General features: G+C 40.2%; 1 protein-coding gene and 1 long non-coding RNA gene across 2 annotated transcripts in view; one reads left to right on the top strand and one right to left on the bottom strand.

Annotated features, from left to right (window-relative positions):
• Nucleotides 1-19,968, top strand: part of LOC310635062 — a 792,702-nt gene that overhangs the window by 264,672 nt on the left and 508,062 nt on the right. The gene's annotated exons all lie outside the window — the stretch shown is intronic.
• The window catches only part of TOM1L1 (target of myb1 like 1 membrane trafficking protein), a 46,026-nt gene that overhangs the window by 8,913 nt on the left and 17,145 nt on the right, over nucleotides 1-19,968 (bottom strand). The window contains exons 4-8 of the mRNA XM_083353625.1: nucleotides 12,987-13,136; nucleotides 10,798-10,917; nucleotides 9,043-9,111; nucleotides 8,606-8,722; nucleotides 1,899-2,032 (exon numbers count right to left, since the gene is read on the bottom strand). Coding sequence (XP_083209751.1) covers nucleotides 1,899-2,032; nucleotides 8,606-8,722; nucleotides 9,043-9,111; nucleotides 10,798-10,917; nucleotides 12,987-13,136 — 590 coding nt within the window. The remainder of the gene's footprint in view (nucleotides 1-1,898; nucleotides 2,033-8,605; nucleotides 8,723-9,042; nucleotides 9,112-10,797; nucleotides 10,918-12,986; nucleotides 13,137-19,968) is intronic.

The following is a 19,968-nucleotide window of genomic DNA, read 5'->3' as shown; positions in this document are numbered from 1 at the left end:
AGGCAAAGGTGGGAAATTGATTGCGCTCAAATTGCTTGCAATAGTGCCTTGCCCAGCACCCCAACATTCTGGCACCCAAGACTAGTAGAATAACTGCCAGAATTCAACAACACTTTGAAACTATTTTTAATTTGATTTTTCAAACCTAAGGGCAGAAATGACAGAAGGAGACCGTCCAAATGCCCCCTGCTCTTAGCCATCTCTAAATCCTGTTAAAAATTGCATTTTTTTTTCCAGATTAATTTTACCTTTTTTTGATTTATGGTTGAAGGCTTAAGGACAGGAATAGAACATGAGGCCTTGAGAGACAAAGGAAGGTGGTACTGACAAGTTCCCAAATAGGACAAACCAATCACATAGTGCCTGCTTCTTGATGATCAAGATAAGTGAAAATATATCTGGCTGACTATGTGCAGTGAGTCCCAAATAGATGGAAACTGGTCATGCAGTGCCTTCCTCTGGTGGTAACACACTGTCCTGAAAGCTCTAAAAATGACTACCCTGCCTATAGGTTATATGAAGCCTAGCAGAAGCAAATGCCCTTTATAGTAAAACATACAGATGTCGGGTGCTTCTTCTGCCTAACCAACCAACCAACTAAAACTTCCTGGTGAGAGAAAGAGATGCACAGTTTGAATTTTATAATTATTTGTTTTCCTTTTTATTTGTATCTTTCCTAGTATTTGTAACAAAAACTCTTACTGTCAAGAGTTACATTCACACTTCAAGGCAGACCACTTTTAGGGTCATTTTGAAATGTAACCAGAATCTTTTGTTCTTCAATGTGAACTCTATTTCCAAAAAAAAAAATTGTGTTTACAAATGAGTCAGGCAATTAGTGTCTGCTCAGCCTCTACTTTGTCTCAAAGTAACTGATCTTCATAAAGGCAATCAGCTTAAGGTAAAAGGTAAAGGTTCCCCTGCACATGTGTGCTAGTCGTTTCCAACTCTAGGGACCCAATGCTCATCTCCGTTTCAAAGCCGAAGAGCCAGCGTTTGTCCGAGGACGTCTCCGTGGTCATGTGGCCGGCATGACTAGATGCCAAAGGCGCACAGAACGCTGTTACCTTCCCACCGTACTGGTCCCTATTTTTCTACTTGCATTTTTACATGCTTTCAAACTGCTAGGTTGGCAGATGCTGGGACAAGTAACAGGAGCTCACTTTGTTACACAGCACTTGGGATTCGACCCGCCAAACTGCCGACCTTCTGATCGACAAGCTCAGCGTCCTAACCCACTGAGCCACCGCGTCCCTTTAATCAGCTTAAAGCAACTTCCAAATCTAACTGAAAAAGAAATGTTTGTAGGCTAAAAAGTGTTGAATATTACAACCAGCCTTGGATGGAAATCTCAAGCTATATTTCAACAGTAGAACAAAGTGGAACAAAGGGGGGGGGTAGGTCTTCACAGTTATATCAGTGGTCAACTCTTGGCTTGATTAAATGGGTTTACAATTTTTGTCCCAAATGTGTGATGGCTGATATCTGATTCATTTTACAGCCTCTGAACAGATCTTCACAATGTGTTATAGTCACAAATGATACTATTTTACAATAATTTTTACAAGCAATTCAGCAAGGAAAATAGTATGATTATTTAACCTATTTATAGATATTTGAACTTTTGGTAAGAAGTCATGTTTGTTTCTTCCTTGTGATATGCTTCTCAAAAAAGACTGAATTTTGTTCTATACTCATGCTCCATTTATTAGGCTTCATACTTGTCCAGTACAAAAAAACATAACCTATTCATTTATTATTTCTATGAACAGTCCCTAACTTAAGATCCAGAATTACTTCACCCCTTACTCAAAAAAGAGATTTGTTCATAAAGAAAGGCACAACGATTTGTTAGCATAGACTACATATATCACATTATTAATAGTAAGTAACAATACCTTTCATGTCCCAGTAAGACATTATTTAGGTTTTCATTCATTTGTATGAGTTCAGTAATCACGTCTTCATTCTCCACAGTTGCTAGCAATTCCATAATTCTCTCTTGCATTGCCCGACTTGTTTTGTAGAGTTTCTACCAAGGGAGAAAAGGTAAAAGGTATACTATTTGCATTTGAATAGAAAAAATAAGAGATGCTGAAAATATAAGAAGCACAGGTCCACATGGCATTAAAAAACATGGCACGGATTCATTTATTCCTCCCTGGCCATGATCTCTTGTTTTACAGAGGAAACATTTTAAAATTGATATAGTTAAAAACCTTTTAGAAATAGCCACAAGCCTCTCTCCCTTTTGGTAATTGTAATCATACAGCAAATGCCTTAGGTAGCATCATGAAGGATGCAGCACCAAAGAACATGAAAGCAATAGCAAACAGCACTTTGACTTATATACTGCTTTATAGTGCTTACAACATTCTCTTAACTAGGCTGTGGACCAACCCTCAGTCTGTGGACCATTACTGGTCAATGGCCCATTGGGAACCGGGAAGTGGTGGGATTCAAATATGTGAACAACCAGTTCTCTGTCTGGATGCTGCTTCCGGAAGTCCATTCTGGGCCTGGGCAACAAAAAATTAGTTGCCCGTTCTGCCAAGGTGGTGCGAACCGGCTGAATCTCACCATGGGAATTGGGCCACGCAAGTGGTAGGCAAGTGCGCAAAGCTTTATTTCTGCCTGTGTGGGATCTAGGACGTGCATGTGAAGCCATCCCTCCCCCCTTGCTGCCACCGCCAGTCCATGGAGCTAGAAAGGTTGGGGACTGCTGCTCTAAGTGATTTACAGAGTCAGCATATTGCTCCAACAATCTGGATCCTCATTTTACCAACCTTGGAAGGATGGAAGGCTGAGTCAACCTTGAGCTGTTTAGGATCGAACTCCTAGCAGTGGGCGGAGTTAGCCTGCAATACTGCATTCTAACCACTGTGCCACTACGGTTCTTTAAGGAACGGTTTATATCTGAATTTTGCAAGGGATATTCCTGCAGGAATGGGAGGCATTTAGAATGTGTTTCATGGATTACTGAAAATGTTGGTGTGCACTTTTAAACATACAGTACATTTAACAAAAACTGTGTTCCATTTTATAAATTTCTCTCTGAGAAATGAGAGGGACCATCATATTAAGACATAGACTTGGTTTATACATAATGCTAAGGTACACTATTGTTTGTTTTGTGCTTACAATCCAACTGCTAAATCATAATTTAACTGGGTGAAACTGTGACATCCAAGTTCTAATTACAACCAAAATTATGTTTAGGGGAGAGAGCCTTAACTAAAAATTGAAAATATAGATTGATATGGATGTGAACAATAGCTTGTTTAGAAAAGCAAAGTTTGGACTTTTTGCTTTTCAAAATCGACTTAACATTTTTATGAATCAGATCCTAGAACAGAGACCTTCTAACTTTCCAATGAGTGTTTCTGATAAGATTTTGTTACATGGAGGTTGAATACTTATTTGGAATATGTGTTTGTGTGCAAGAATCAAGACAGCTAGATAGCCTCAAATTGTAAGATTACAAAAAAGCCAAACATAGCTATCCTCTTCCTCATCATGCATATTTTTGGAAAACTTGAAGATAACACTCCAATTGGCTTACTTTTCTCTTCAGTGAAATCTATTGAAGTATAAAAGGGAAATTTCTATAACCAGTTTTATTACCCTTTTCTGCATCCAATGATTGTTATAACACAATTGATAAACTTTTATCTAAAATACACACTTATTCTATGTTTACCACCACCTTTAGAGAAAACAGGCTTCTGTGAAGGAAATTGAATTTTCACACCTTTGCTATATATCATTTATGTTTGGGTTTTTTTAAAAAAAAACCTTCCTATATTTGTTTTACAAAATACAGCTTCCATTCACCCAAGCGTATTACTTTTCTTCAGAAAAGATGTGGAAAAAAGAAATAGAAAACATAAAACCACCACAGCAGGATGAATCAGATATCAAGAAACAAGCATAAGAGGTTTCAGCATGCACTCTTATAGTTGCTAAGAAGTTGCCTGTAGGATTGTTCGTATTTCCTTGTGAAGAAAAAGAATTCTAGTAGTGAAAACCACCTTTGGAAAGCCAGAGGCCCCACTGTAAGAAAAGGGAAGCTGAAGATCCACTGGAGCCCAAATTATTGTTGCAACATGATTTTAAATTTTTCTTCTTCTCCGGCTAGATTTTCAGTACCCCACCCCCCGCCGCTGGGAGGCGGAACCGACCAGGTGGTTCCGCCCCAGGTGCCTGATGGACCCTGAGAGGTTCCAGATGGAGCTTGGGACATTTCCTGCTTCCCTTGCCCACGACTCTGCCGAGGCCCTAGTAGAAGCCTGGGAGAGGGCGGCTGCTGGGGTCTTGGATCGAGTTGTGCCTTTGCGGCCTCTGACCCGGTGCAGATCCTGGGTGGCCCCCTGGTTTACTGAGGGTCTCTGAGAGATGAAGCACCGGAAAAGACGCTTAGAGAGCTGTTGGAGGTCCAGCAGATCCGAATCTGACCGAACACAGCTAAGAACTTATCTTAAGTCTTACCTAGTGGCGATGGAAGCAGCAAAGCATGTTTACTTTTCCGCTCTCATTGTGTCCGCAGATAACCGCCCAGCTGCCCTGTTTAGAGTGACCCGCTCACTGCTTAATCAGCGACCAAGGGATGACCCCTTGCAGGGTAGGGCTGAGGAATTTGTACAGTATCTGCAGGACAAAATTGCTCAGATTCGGACTGGTTTGGACTCCGACTGGGTGGAATCCGGCAGACTGGAAAGGACAGGTCTTGGTTATACCATTTGGGATGAGTTTGACTCTGTGTCTTTGGATGATTTGGACAGGATTATGCGTAGACTGAGCGCTACAACTTGTCTATTGGACCCATGTCCCTCCTGGTTGGTTTCGGCCGCCAGGGAGGTGACAGGGGGCTGGCTCCAGGCAGTTGTCAACGCTTCATTGATGGAGGGTGTCTTAAAAGAGGTGTTGGTGAGGCCCCTTCTCAAGAAGCCTGCCCTGGACCCAGCCTCCTTGAATAACTATCATCCTGTCTCCAACCTTCGCTTTGTAGCGAAGGTTGTTGAGAGTGTTGTGGGGCGTCAGCTCCCGCAATTCCTGGATGAAGCGGACTATCTGGACCCGCCCCAGTCCGGTTTCAGGCCGGACTGAACCAGTCCGGTTTCAGACCCGGTTACAGCATGGAAACGGCATTGGTCGCAGTGGTAGATGATCTCTGGTGGGCCCGGGACAGGGGTTGTTCCTCTGTCCTGGTCCTACTTGACCTCTCAGCGGCTTTTGATACCATCGACCATGGTATCCTGCTGCGACAGCTCGAGGGGTTAGGAGTGGGAGGCACTGTTCTACGGTGGTTCTATCTTTTGGGCCACTCGCAGTTTGTATTGGCAGGGGGGCAGAGATCTGCCCCAAGGCCCCTCACTTGTGGGGTGCCTCAGGGGTCGGTTCGCTCCCCCCTCCTGTTTAACATCTATATGAAGCCGCTGGGTGAGATCATCCGTGGCTTTGGGGTGAGGTATCACCAATATGTGGATGATACCCAGTTGTTCATCTCCATCCCGAGCCAACCAAGCCCTTGACGTGATGTCCCGGTGCCTGGAGGCGGTGCGGGTCTGGATGGGAAGGAACAGGCTCAGGCTGAACCCCTCCGAGTGGCTGTGGATGCCGGCATCTCGTATTGTCCAACATGTTCCATCTCTTGTGATGGGGGGAGGTATTGCCCCCCCTCAGAAAGGGCCCACAACTTGGGTGTCCTCCTGGATTCACGGCTTAACTTGGAGGATCATCTAACTGCTGTGACCAGGGGGGCCTTCGCACAGGTTCACCTGGTGCAACAGTTGTGCCCCTTTTTGGACCGAGATGCTCTATGCGCGGTCACCCACGCCCTTGTCACCTCTCGCCTGGATTACTGCAATGCTCTCTACATGGGGCTGCCCTTGAAGTGCACCCGGAGGCTTCAGCTGATGCAAAATGCGGCCGTGCGGGTGCTTATGGGAGTTTCTCGATACTCCCATGTTATACCACTCCTGCGCGAGCTGCATTGGCTTCCCGTTGCCCTCCGAGTGCAATTCAAGGTGCTGGTAATTACCTTTAAAGCCCTACATGGCTTAGGCCCGGGGTACTTGCGAGACCACCTGCCGCCATTATCAACCTCCCATCACCCAGTTCGCTCCCACAGTCAGCCTCCTCAGGGTTCCATCGGCTAAGCAATGCCGACTGGCGACCCCCAGGGGGAGAGCCTTCTCTGTGGGCGCGCCAACCCTCTGGAATGAGTTGCCTCCGGAGCTGCAGATGGCCCCTGACCTTCGGTCCTTCCACCGTGACCTGAAGACATGGATGTTCCAACAATCAGGCCTGGACTGACTATAGTTTTAAATTTGGGTTTATTGGGTTAATTGTTATGTATTTATTACATGTATTGTTTAATTCTTTTTTAAATTTTGTATTTTGTGTTTTTGACTTTTTATTGTTGTGAGCTACCCTGAGTCCTTAGGGAGAAGGGCGGCATATAAATTTAATAAATTCAATTCAATTCAATTCTAGTTGTGGAAAGAAATGCAATAAAATTTGTTTCTTTCTAAAGTGGATAAGGAAAGTAAGCAGAAGACTGAATGTTACATGCTTTGAAGCTCTGTCAGAGAATAAATGGGACTATTCTGCTTCTGAAGGGTTCAATTATTTTAATGTTCATTTTTCACCTTATTTTTGTGTGTGTGTGTTCTGCCATTCTGGACATTTTTGAATAGGGATAACATCTTGCTTCTCACTGAGATACAGGGAGTAAATCCTGTTGAACACAGAGATATATAGCTATCCCCAAATAAGCATGCATAGAATTGGGCTGCCCAGATCTTAGCTAAAGTCAACTGTAGCACAAATGAAACAAACAGAGAAATACGGTGATCATATTCATGATCACTATAATAATAAATAAATAGAGTAATCCAGAAATCACTGGAGATCTACCACATATATCATAAAGCCCCCAGAAGGACAATCATGCTACAAAATCTTACGGCATTTAAAGATTAATTAGGTTCTGTTGCAGAAACTCACGACATATTAAAAATAAACAAGAAGACACCATATTGCTCCCTAGTCTAACTTCTGTTTCTTCATAAGCTGATATTTCCATAGCAGTTTTGAATGTTATCTGATTACAGAACCACCATTTTACAGCATGAGGTAATCTCTGCCCTTATTAATTACCACATCTCATTATTTGAAGTCATAACGTAATGCCACTCAAAGCCACCTTATTTAAAAAGTATCAAAAGGGACTGGAGGAAAGGGAAAATGTTTTCCATGCTATAAATCATGGATAGGCAACTTGTAGTTTTCAGCCCAATTTTCTACAAGAGATCAGTCAGACTTTGGGGAATAACAGATGGCTCTTCACAGATTGCTCTTTCACAAAGAAAGAGGATATCCAAAAAGGAAAGATAATATGATTAAAGAGAGTATATAAAAGGGGGAAGGGTATATTGGACAATCAGTGTCCCAGATACTTTGTTTCCAGCAGCACTGCCCCATCCTTTCCTTAGCTGGCACCCCTAAGGGATGGCAACTGAGGGAATCTTGTCACTATGGAAAAATGGTGGCCTACTCCAGCTACAAACACTTACACAAAGCTGTCGGTTGCCGACCATTTGTTTAATGACTGTTCAGAGTTAAAGTGGCATTGAAAAAGCAACTTATGACTGTTGCAGTGTCCCTGCAGTAATTTATTATATTTATATCCCACTTTTATTATGTTATAAATAATTCAAGGTGGCAAACATACAAAATACTCTTTTCTCCTCCTATTTTCCCCACAATAAACAACCCTGAGTTGGCCTAAGAGAGAATGACTGGCCCAAAGCCATTCAGTCAGCTTTCATGGCTAAGGCAGGACTAGAACTCACAATCTCCCAGTTTCTATCCTTAACTGCTGCACCAAACCATGTGATCTGAATTCAGGCCCCCGGTAACTGGTATGTATTTATGACAGTTGCAGCATCCCAGAGGCACATGATCACCATTTGCAACCTTCCAAGGGGGCTTCCAACAAGCAAAATCAATGGGGGAAAGCCAGATTCACTTAACAACCGTGTGATTCATTTAATGTCAGTGGCAAAAAAAGTCATACAATATGGCATAACTCACTTAACAACTACATTGCTTAGCAATGGAATTTCTGGTCCCGAATGTGGTTGTAAGTCAAGGGCCTTATCTGCATTAGAAATAATGTAAAACAGACAGCTATTTTTTACATGGAGAGAAACCAAACAGATGCTATGATTTTGAAAGAACACATTTTTCCCCTTCTTTGTGATTTCTGTTTACACTCCACACATTTTGGAGTCTTGTGTTTGGCAGAATCGGTTTTTATTAATAAGAAAAGAACTAGATGAAAAGACATCTCACTATGTCCAGAAAACTTCTTGACCATACAATCAACATTCTGGGGAATTCAGGGAGCAACTGAGGAACTGCTAGAACCAGCTGAGCAATCTCACTTGGACCATTTCTTACTTGTGATACGCCAACCCATATTTTTACCACCAGCTAAACTTCTGTATAATGACTGTGCTTGACGGTAGTGCAGAAAGTATTTTCACCTCCAGCACAAAACAGAAACAACAGTAACAACAAAAACCCTGCATTACGTTACCTGTAGAAGCGCCATATCATCTGGGTTTTCTGATCCAGGAACATTTTCTTTCAATATTGCTGACATGACTCTGACATTCATTTTTACCATGTCCAGTTCACTGTAGAGCTTTCCAACCTGTCCAAAAGCATGAGATTCAATTCAAAATAAAATGGAAGGCCTATTGTGGTCTGTGATTTTTTTAAAAAAATCAACATTTTTATCAGAACATTGTCTTATTGGCTCATAAGGCGAACAATGTTCCTTCTCTTCTTAAACTGAAAGTTCAGCCTCATTTCCCCAGCTCGGTGGAAGAAGCCTGTCCTACCAGAAACCCACTAAATTAAAATGTATTGATAAGACAGTAAGTGATAAACTAAAAACTTACACTCTCATCCAAATCTAACAGAGAGATAATGAGTCTTAATCTGTAAAATATCTGAAGAAATAAACTGTACCTGCTCAGGAATCAGTGTTATTACTGCAGCTGGGGGGAGGGGTTGTGAAAGGCACTTCTGGGACAAATGCTGTGGATACAAACAGGAGATTTTTCAATATTTAAAGCTAGGAGGTACTTCAAATAGGCCACACTTTTCTCCCACATATTTATATTGGTGTGTACATGCAAATATATTTAGGAACACCTTTAAGCTGTCAATCACAATTTAATTCTTACTTTAGCCATAAATTCAATAGCATGAGTCTTAGTTGAAATTTTTCTTCACTAATGAGGCTTAACATACAATTATGACCATTTGTTTAGCGACCATTATAGATAAATCACATTTCAAATGCAACCAGCAGAAACCAACTGATCTCAAGTACTGATCTCTTATTTGATCCAAACGTTCTAACTCCCAACAGTAATTGAGTAATATCATACTCACGTAATGTTTACAATCAATAAATGTCAGGTTTAGATTGAAAAATATGTAGTACTTGTAATGAAAAAACTAGCAACAGTCCACTTATATCAAGTGAATACTATGCACTAAGGTAGCTTAAAAAGTGAGCATACAGGGAGGCTGCAATTAGGGTGAGTTAAAATAATGCAATATTTGATTTAGTGAAAATTGCAAATTGATACCCGGTCGCATTTAATGTGATCCAAAATTTAGTTCCTGCAAGGCTAGTGAATGCAGAATTGAGATTTGCACATGCACAATTGCAGTTTTAGATGCTGCTAATCTTTGTGGGCAAAATGGACAAAAAGGAAGAAAAAAAAGTACAAAATTGAAAAAGAGGAGGCTCATAATAGAGCAGGAGTGTCAAACTGGTGGTCTGCGGGCTGGATGCGTCACCCGCAGGCCACACCCACCCAGGCTCCGCAAAGACAAAAAACATTGCAATACATCATGATACATCACATGATGCGATCGATTTTGACACCCATGTATTAGAACAACTATTTACACCCAAGTAAGTGAGCAGCACGAATGTGATCGCAGCAATGCTAAAATAGGAAGAGATGTTGGAACGTATGAATCCATAGATTTTTTCTGGCTTTCTATAACTATTCTGTGACTTTCTTAAACATAAATTTAAATTAAAAGCATATTCTTTTATTGTTTATTGCACTGTTTCCCAACCTTAACAATTTTAAGATTGCCTATTTTGGTCAAGCTGGAACAAATTACCATATTGAAATATCACTTTGAATAATGTAAATTTGACTAAAGTGACCATTTTGTGGGATTCATTAACTAATCAAGACCTATCTATATACCCATCGTTATGAATTCTGGGAAGTAAACTTCCCTGTACTTTTAAGGCATAATAATAATAAAATAATAATAATAATAAAAACATTTATTTAAACCCTTTGCCGATTTCAAAAGATATATTGTGTTTTCTGTCCAAGTGTTCAGTTTTGTTTACATCTTTGTGGAATTTTGCAAAGCCTTCAGGGTAATCCAGGCACTTAATTTCCTTTATCCTGAGGAAAAAACCTGGGTTACTAGGATTTTGTGGGCAGATTCAAAGCTTCAACTTCTACGTTTCCTGCTTAAGAAATAGTTTTAAACTATTCCTCTTACTCTTAGATTTTTTGTAAAGAGCTCCAAGACAGAAATATATGACTGGCTTCATAAGCAAAGGAAATCACTGTGCCAAATAGACATTATTGAGTTAATTAACACACCTTCTATGCACGTGCAAATCTTTGCAACTTGCAGAGCCTGTTTCAGATCAGCAGCTCCCAACGTAGCACTTACCTTAGTGGTTCTCCTGTTGATCTCTGAGGATGGAAATTCAACTCCTTTCTTAAGAAGCTCCATATAAACCTCCTGGACTTCACTCACATCCACAGCATTCTGAAACCCCTTGGCACAGGTCTGTTTGCGAAAAAGATTACAGTTCCTGAAACAATTAATTCTCTTTCAAAACCTGATAACTGCCATTTTGGGCCAAAAACTGGACAACAGCTATTTCTTCAAAAGACTTTCAGAGGAATGTGGCTGTATCAGAAAAGAATCTGATGCACCAAATTCTCCTCTCCCATCTTGCTGAATCAGTACATGGACAGATCAAGACGGAGCAAAGTGATTCCTTGGGATTTCAATGGAACCATTTTAGAGACATTAAGAGATGTCTATCAACACCAAATCAAAGATTCAAAAAAAATGTCCATGCCATTTAATGAAGATCTCTCAAATTTCTCAAAATGGATACTTCAGAACACGGACTCTCCTTTTCCTACATAGAGCCAAAGGCCATGCCACTTCCATTTCCTCCCCCTTCCCACCTCCCTCTCATTGGTCCTGGACAGGGGACCTGTTGTGTTGTCTATGCAGAGGTGACTGGTGAAGTTGTCATCAAAATGGTCACCCTAGAAAGTGATAAGGGCGCAAAAAAGAGCAATCATTCTCTCCCTCTCTTTTGTGGGCCAGGTAAATATATTTATTTTTGGGACCACAGGCTGGATTATTTCAGGTGGCAGGCCATATCCAGCCCACAGGTCAAAAATTACCTACCCCTGCTTTGGATAACACACACACACAAAAAGATTTAACTTTAAAAAGGGATTGCCAAAGTTAGGAAGTTATAAAACTACGCATTCTGCAGATGTTTTCCTGATTCTTACATTACACTAGAGGTCATCCCATTAAACTGACTTGTAATGTGGAAAGAACTATAGTTTTCATATGATGCCTCTGTTGACAGGCAAAATGCTTTTCCATATCTAAAAGCAGCATGTGCAGGGCAATAGATGAGATGGAATCTTCGATCCTTCTTTTGTTCTTCTCAAAGCTGGTGTTTCTCATATTCATCAAACTAATGAATGTTTATTCCTCTATGTCAGCGGTGTCAAACTGCCGGCCCGTGGGCCAGTTGCATCATGTGGACGCTGCGCCCTACCCTAGCTCTGGCAATGTGAAAAAAGTTGCGACACGTCACGACGTGGCACGTGACGCAGCGAGTTTGACACCCATGCTCCGTGTGATAGGTTAGCTTTCAACATCATAAGGGGACGTGCTAAATTTTTATTTTACGGAAGTCATTCTAACTGTTTAGCAACCCTCAGAAATAGTGGTGTCAATCAGTTATTAAGGATCAGAGATTAGAATATCATTTTATTCTCGATGGCTAGTAAAGCTGGAAAGTTCTGTGAAAGAAAGGCTGACTTTATTTCTTACTTTCACAGATCTTTCCAGCCTTCGAATCTCTGATTCTTAACGGATGCTTGATACAAGTATTTCTGAGAGTTGGTAAACAATCAGAATTTTTTAATTTAATTAATTTTAATTTTAATCCCATTTATATCCCGCCCTTCTCTGAAGACTCAGGGCGGCTTACAATCTAAGCACAAATCAATGTGCTTAGCAATAGAATAATTCCCCTACCGACTGAAATACTTTTGTGAAAGGGTAAATTTTATACCTTAGGTAAGCAAACTGACGCTTCTGGATGTTTTGGATCACAACTTCCATATTCCATTACTATTGGCTTCTGGAAACTGAAGGCTAAAACTGGACATGAAGGTTTCTTATTTCTGTTTTGGCCCACTCAGATGTAGAAGTGAATTTATGATTCAGTATGATCCCATGATAACTGACAGTGAAGGAAAAACTCCCACTTTCCCATCAGATGCACTTCTTTTATTTGCTGATTGGGAAAATAACTTTTTTTAAGAGCAGAAAAAATACAGAATGATTGACCTATGGTTTTTCAGTCTGAGCAGATAGGGAAGCTTATGCAACCACAAAGGAATCATTTGAAAACCAGGGCAACAGATACTCTATCCTTCTTTGCACTTTCTGTTCTCCAGCTTCAAAGAGAATAAAAGGAAACTGATTTTCACACACTCCCTTCCCAGGCACCACAGCACAGCTTGTCATGAAACACTGATTACATTTATTTCATAGAGGAAGCAAAAGAGAAATAAAGGGGGGGAAAAGCTTACCATGATAAAGGTCAAAATTTTCTCCTGCAGATCCACTGGTAAGTTAAACTTTGGATTCAGTAGCTTTACTAGTCTATCTTTGCAAAAATCTCGTTTCACTACCAGAGATTGGAAACGTGGCCCACAGTTCTTTATACACATCTCAAGGAGCTGCAAAAAAAGGGTTTTTGCATCAGTGATATGAACAATTTCATTTACTTCCACTTCTGTGAGAGCAATACCCTACAAAGCCCCTTTTGTTTTTATTTCTCCTGCCCCATTTTTCACTGTACCCTTGCCATCAGTTATCACCTCAAGCTTCCCCTTATACCACTGAGTGTTTCTCAGCCAATGGTTCTCCTACTGCAGAGTTTCTTAAAATACATTACACAGGCCATCAATATTGCCTGAATAACTTGAAATGATTCTACAAACTGGTTGCAAGATAAAATTGGGAGGAAGGGGCAGGTGAAGAGTTATATGGAGTTTGGATCCATTCAGTCTTGGTAGCCAAGTGAGCCGAGCACTTATCCATGAATTAAGAGGGGGCAGTGGCAGATATCTCCTCAGATGTCATAGATGAAACAGTTGAAGAGAAACAATCACTAGGAGACACCTGAATGAAAACTCACAGAGAATATGAGCTTTTTAAATCAAGTGACACCTATAATCCCACTACCTTTCTCTTCAGTACCTCTTCTGGAAAATAGATTTTCAGCACTCAGCTACGGAAACAAGATGAACAATATGTTGATTCTAAGTTTTTAATTATCTCATTCCAAATATTGATGAAACATGCTACCCTATGCAAGTTCACACATCCATTAAGATCTATAACCAATGTATGAGATGTAAAGGAAAATATAAACTATCATTAAGATATGCTAGTGGCACAGCTTTATTGTTTTGTCAGATATACATCCAATGGGTTATGCATATGACTACAGCAGAAAGGCATTTACCTTCAGAGCAGCAGGGCGTAGCGTGGGTTGTCAGCACCCGGGGCAAGGCAAGTAATTTGTGCCCCCTAACCCGTGGATTTTAGCACTGGGCGGCCGCTGCACTGTCCCTCCCCTATATAGTCCCTCGCTCTCTCTCTGCACCGCACCGCACGCCTGGCACCCCCCCCTCCACAGTGGGCGGCGACCCGGCGGCTCGGATCGGATTCGCACAGCCAGCACTGCAGTGAGAGAGAGTGAGTGAGCCAGGCAGGGGCAGAGAGCTGCGAGTGCGAGCGCGCCCCCCCAGATGTTGCACCTGGTGCGGCCGGCCCCCCCCTGCACCCCCCACGCTACGCCACTGCAGAGCAGATAATCAAAATATAGTATTTAACTCATTTATAAGAGCAGTAAAAATGCTACAAAGCTTTCTCAATCACAAAAGAAACACCAAGAGACAATAACATAACATTAAATTTAAACAATGCCATTCCAGGATCCTGAATCACGTACTGAAATAACAGTGCAGTCTTTCAGTAATGATATTCCCATCATCAAGAATTCAAATGACAAAAACAGATTATATCACAGCTACCCTGTAATTTTACAATGCTCTACTTCAGACTGTAACTCTAAAATAAAGTCATCGTTTAGCATTATCCACAAAAGTTTTAGGCACACATAGAGCATCAATTCTCCCACTGAAGAAGCAATTTCATTTTCAATTAGCTGCATTTTATATTTAAGTCTCAATCCAAACCTGTAGTTAACCAGTGGTTAAATATGGCTGAGGGGATCAAACCAGCTTTGTAAACATAAATGTCTTCTCTGATAAGCCTCAGTGTATAATGTGAATTCCCAAGGCTATATGGGTAGTCACTGAGTTATAACTGTTCATTTAACAATGGTTCAAAGTTACGACAGCCTTATGACCTGTCCTCGAAGTTACAACTGTTGCACCACTCCTGTGGTTCCATGACTTCAATTTGAGCACTTGGCAATTGGCTTGCATTTACAATGGTTGCAATATCTTACTATCATGTGAACGTGATTTGAGACCTGCCCAACTGGCTTCTGACAAGCAAAGTCAATGAAGAAAGCCAAATTCACTTCACGACTGCATGATTCAATTAATGGCCATAGCAAAAATGGTTATAAAATCAGGTTTGGTCATGTGATGCTTCACTTAACAACCACTTCACTTAGCCACCAAAATTCCGGTCCCAATTCTGTTCATACGTCAAGGACCAATCTGTATAATGTCCTCAATGTTTGTACTGCAGGCCCGAGATGTCCTGCAAAATAGGTATTGAATTCTTGGTTTTATAATGTGACAAAAGAGAGAAATTGTACACATGGGGCACAATTATACTAGTGGTATTTTTTGTTATAAGATTTAATTTAAATTGATGTCAGGAAAAGGCTCTTCAACTTTGAAACAGTTTAGGATCTCTTGTGCTAAACCAGGGTTCTCAGACCTTATGGTGCCATGCAAATTTGTACCAATCATGTCAACAATAATAGCAACGGCAATACCAAAGTAATAACTGTAACAGCAACAAATTATAGGGATATTTATAATTGCTTAATAATTAAGCCAACTCTAAATGTATGGTGTTTTTTGGACTGCATTCTAGAACCCTGAGATATGCCAATCCACAACACCCCTATCAGCTAGTTGAGGATAGAGAGATCAGAACTCCTCTCCATGTCTGGAAATTAATAGATTAGGCTGAAAGCTGCTTAAAGCCTTCTTCCTGGGGGACTCAATTCTCTGCCCACCAACTATGAATTCAGAAATGTATAAGTCCCCCGTCTAATTTGCTCATGATCCCTGGGGAGTGGGAAGCACGGCTCACTGTTTGACCACCTCTGCACTACAAGACAATAAAGTCAAGCCACAATTTCACTGGCTAGATCATTGTTCATCCATAACAGTAAAATGCAAGAAACAGTAGGAAAACCTAATATCCCCCAAATCACAGATTAGAAAAGCAGCAAGCAAACCAGATTAAAAAACATAGATAGTGGGAGGGGAAAGAAATGGATGAATGAATGAATGAATGAATGAAGGGGGGAAAGAGAGAAGGAAGGAAGGAAGGAAGGAAGGAAGGAAGGAAGGAAGGAAGGAAGGAAGGAAGGAAGGAAGGAAGACTGTGATAGGGACAGCTACAGTATATCACATAGGGACTATATCACAGCTACCAAACGTCTTAGCTAAAATAATGAAAGACATGTCAATCAGCTATTTGCTCACAGAATCGGGTTTAAAGTGGTTCTGTGTATGGAAAACATTTTTTTGCAAGATAAATGAAAAAAATAGCGACACTTCTCCCTTTGCTGCACTTTCCCTATGCAGACAGTGATGACGAATTACTGGATCTTGTATCCCATTAGAGTAGTTTAGTCCTATTGTTTTCAATAAGCTGAAACAGCTAGATTGAGAGTGTGAATTAAAAGCCTTTTTTTGCTTTTTGGCAAAGCTTTTGTGAGTGAACTAATGGAAGCTACTTCCATGGTAACAGCTATTTTCATCAGAGAAGAATGCCCAAATTAGGTCATCTATTGGTACCAAGCCACATCCATTGGAATGAAATATAAATATTTATTGTAAGAATTGAGGCCTTTGAGCTATGGAGCTGGAGAAGACTCCTGTGAGTCCCTTGGACTGCAAGGCAATCAAACCGGTCAGTCCTAGAACAGATCAACCCTGACTGCTCTTTAGAAGGCCGGATCCTGAAGCTAAAACTCAAATACTTTGGCCACCTAATGAGAAGGAAGGACTCACTGGAGAAGAGCCTAATGCTGGGAAAGTTTGAGGGCAATAGAAGAAGGGGACGACAGAGAATGAGGTGGCTGGATGGAGTCACTGAAGCAGTAGGCGTGAGCTTAAATGGACTCCAGAAGATGGTAGAGGACAGGAAGGCCTGGAGGAATGTTGTCCATAGGGTCACGATGGGTCGGACACGACTTCGCAGCTAACAACAACAACAACAACAAATACTGCAAGTTCTCTGTCCTGCTCCCAGTAAATGTTGATCCTTTCAAGTACCTAGTCATATTTTTGCAGGACCCAAAAGCTGGCATAGAATACTTGATGAAAATAAATGAGTTAGGAGCTTTATCGGGCTTCAAAACAAACAGAAAACAACAATGCTTGTTAACAATAAGACATTTCACTATGAAACAGTGAGAAAAAATATTGGGCTTCAAGGTGGAGAAAAAGGTGGAATATCTTGGGGTTACATTGACAAATACAAATTCTAAATTGTTTCAAACTTTTTACTTGTGTAGAATGATATCAAAAAAAGACCTATTAAGATGGGACAAACTTGCAATTATCTTTTTTGGCTAGAATCTGTATAATTAAGATGATTGTCTTACAAAAGATGTTATTTTTATTTCAGACTTTATGGATTCTTTTAAATTATTATAAATATAAGTATTAATAAATAATGGCAAATGGATATTTCTAAGTTCATATGGCAAGGGGAAAAAACCCCCCAAAATTAGATACAAATTATTGCAAGATGCTAAAGAAAGAAGAGATTTGGGTTTACCAGATTTGAAATTGTATTTTGATTGTTGTTCTTAATAAAGTGAATAAGTATTTTATCTTATCTTAAAACTATTTTCCAATTGCTCATTTGTGTGTTATGGATTAAATATTAATCTGAATATTGAACTGTAACTCTGATGCATTTGATTGCATGCTAAATTACATATCTGCAGAGAGACTCTTGTAGGCAACAAAAGGTCACCAGTCTCCTGGATGATGATTATATTAGGCTTTGGTGAATCTCCAAGGAACAAACTGTAAAGCAGCAACAAGAATGCTACAGAGAAATCTTAGCATCCACAGTCAGGTAAATAAGAGCTACCAAAAAGAAGCTTCAAGAGGCTAAATGGAATACGAGAAGACAGCCAAGTTCCTCATGCAAGTTGACCCTTTTTTTTAAAAAAAAATTGGATAGTTTTTAAAATATTTTAATTTAAAAAAATGATGGCAAACTATGGATTTGTTGAAGGGTAGAACTTCCTGCCTACTAGAATATCTTCTAAGGTAAATATTCATCATAAAGCAAGAAGCTGCATCTTATTTTAGTACTGTACTGACAATGAACAATGTCCTCCTTTGCATCAAGAGAGAGGCTAATTTAGGAATACAAAGCAAGTTGTGATGGCACACTAAACTTTTCTTCCAAAGTCTCTCACCAGTTATGACTCCATGCCCCTTCTTCTGCCTTAGTTGGCTACTTCACTTTGTCCAATAGCAGAGCCATCCTGAGGCAGCGTTATTTTACAGCTACAATAGAAGCAGAAGATCCACAAATGATATACAACAAAACAGGCACATATAAGGCTTAACCTGGGAAACAGTATACTGTCTTTGCTGTTGCCGAGCATATCGTAGATCCATTGTAGTTTTGAACAACTATTTATGTCTCCAACAGTGCAACCTGACATGACTTTTAGTACCTGATTTAGGAAACTACACTAATCAGCAGTGGCAGCTGGAAGAACACGCATGTAAAAAATAGGCATATAAGAATAAATCAGAGAATGGTGATTGACTTGAGCTGTCATTCCTAGTTCTGTATTCCTACTATTAAGAACTTGCCTGCAGCAAGAAAATTCAGTTGTGACAAGGTTCTAAAAAAGCGGAAAGATAACACAGAAATATGAAAATGAAGTTGATGCATTTATATATCCTTAACATAATAAATAGATGAAAATAATGAAGGAACAAACTATTATTGGTATGTACAGCTAGGATATACTGTATGAGATTTGATTTTTGCCAGAGATAGACAAAAAAAGATTCTTATGATACTTGTTCACAATGTTTTGTTTTTACAAATAAACTTTCCCTTATTTAAAGTATCTTAAGAACTTCTTAACAGCATCTTGCACAATTAAGGAAAGAAAGAAAGAACCACTAGTATGGGGGTTTTTTTTGCCCAAGGCAGGCAAGAATTGCATACTAATAGGAAAGGCCATTTTCCAGCAATGGAGAAGGAAGCAAGTCTCTAAAGGTGCAACCTACTTGCCGAAACCTTGAGAAGTACTGCTTGCATTTGATGAAGAACATTTCGCCTGCAGGTCAAAATGGGAAGGGGAAAGCAATTACAGCTGCAGTGCTAAGACCTGGAAAAAAGCTAGAAGCAGGTCTCCTGAGTTATCAAATAACTTCTTGAAACGAAGTAAGAGTCATTAGTTCTGTACAACTTTGATAAGACTGTCAAACCAGATAGTTTCCACTGAAGGTGGTAATTCTACAGCTTCCTAGGGCATATTAGTTCCACGGACCAAACCTAATGTGCAATGTTTCTATTTATTTCACAGGAAATGCAACAGTGATCATGAATTAGTTTTGTTCTGTTTTGCTAATGGAATTGTTTAGTCAGTGACATGAAAAGTGGGCACAAGTTTTCCTTTCTGTTCCAGCCTATCATTTGTTCTCAAAACCTCTCTGCAGGGTAAGGGCATAGATTGGGAAGGGTGTGGAGGAAATATTTTCATGAAAGAACAGTTCAACTGGCACAGGGATGGGTTCCAGGCAAGCACTGCAAATATTTCCAAACAAAATGGAGCCACATAAATACAGATTATATCATTTCACTAATGAAAACAGATCTCATATTGTTTGTTTAACTATCTGCATTGAGAGAAAGTAGATCAACCTACATTACAGAGAATTTCAGGTAGCTGAATGGAATGCATTAAATACAAATCCTTTAATGTTAAATATCCAGAGAAAATTTAACACTTAATAAATCAGTGCGAGCTTCTTAGTTACTTGGTGACCCCTGATAGTATCAATAGCAGTAGAGTTGTATAGAAGGGACAAAAAAAATATTACCAAGCTGATCCTCCAGATGTTGTTGGAATGGTAATGCTGAATTGCAGTTGAACAATACCTGGACGGCCACACAGTGCTCACTTGTGTGTTAAAGAAAGTAACTACTCACACTAACCACTCAGACTATTTACCTAGCGCAACCATCACAGAAGTTACATGTTCAAAACTTTGTTCTTCTGTCTCCTAAGGAGATTCTGGAATG

This window comes from Vipera ursinii, assembly GCF_947247035.1.
Source record: "Vipera ursinii genome assembly, chromosome: 2".
In the NCBI taxonomy this organism is placed as follows: domain Eukaryota; kingdom Metazoa; phylum Chordata; class Lepidosauria; order Squamata; family Viperidae; genus Vipera; species Vipera ursinii.
Note: the sequence above shows the minus strand (reverse complement) of the source record. Positions and strands in the feature narration are given on the sequence as shown.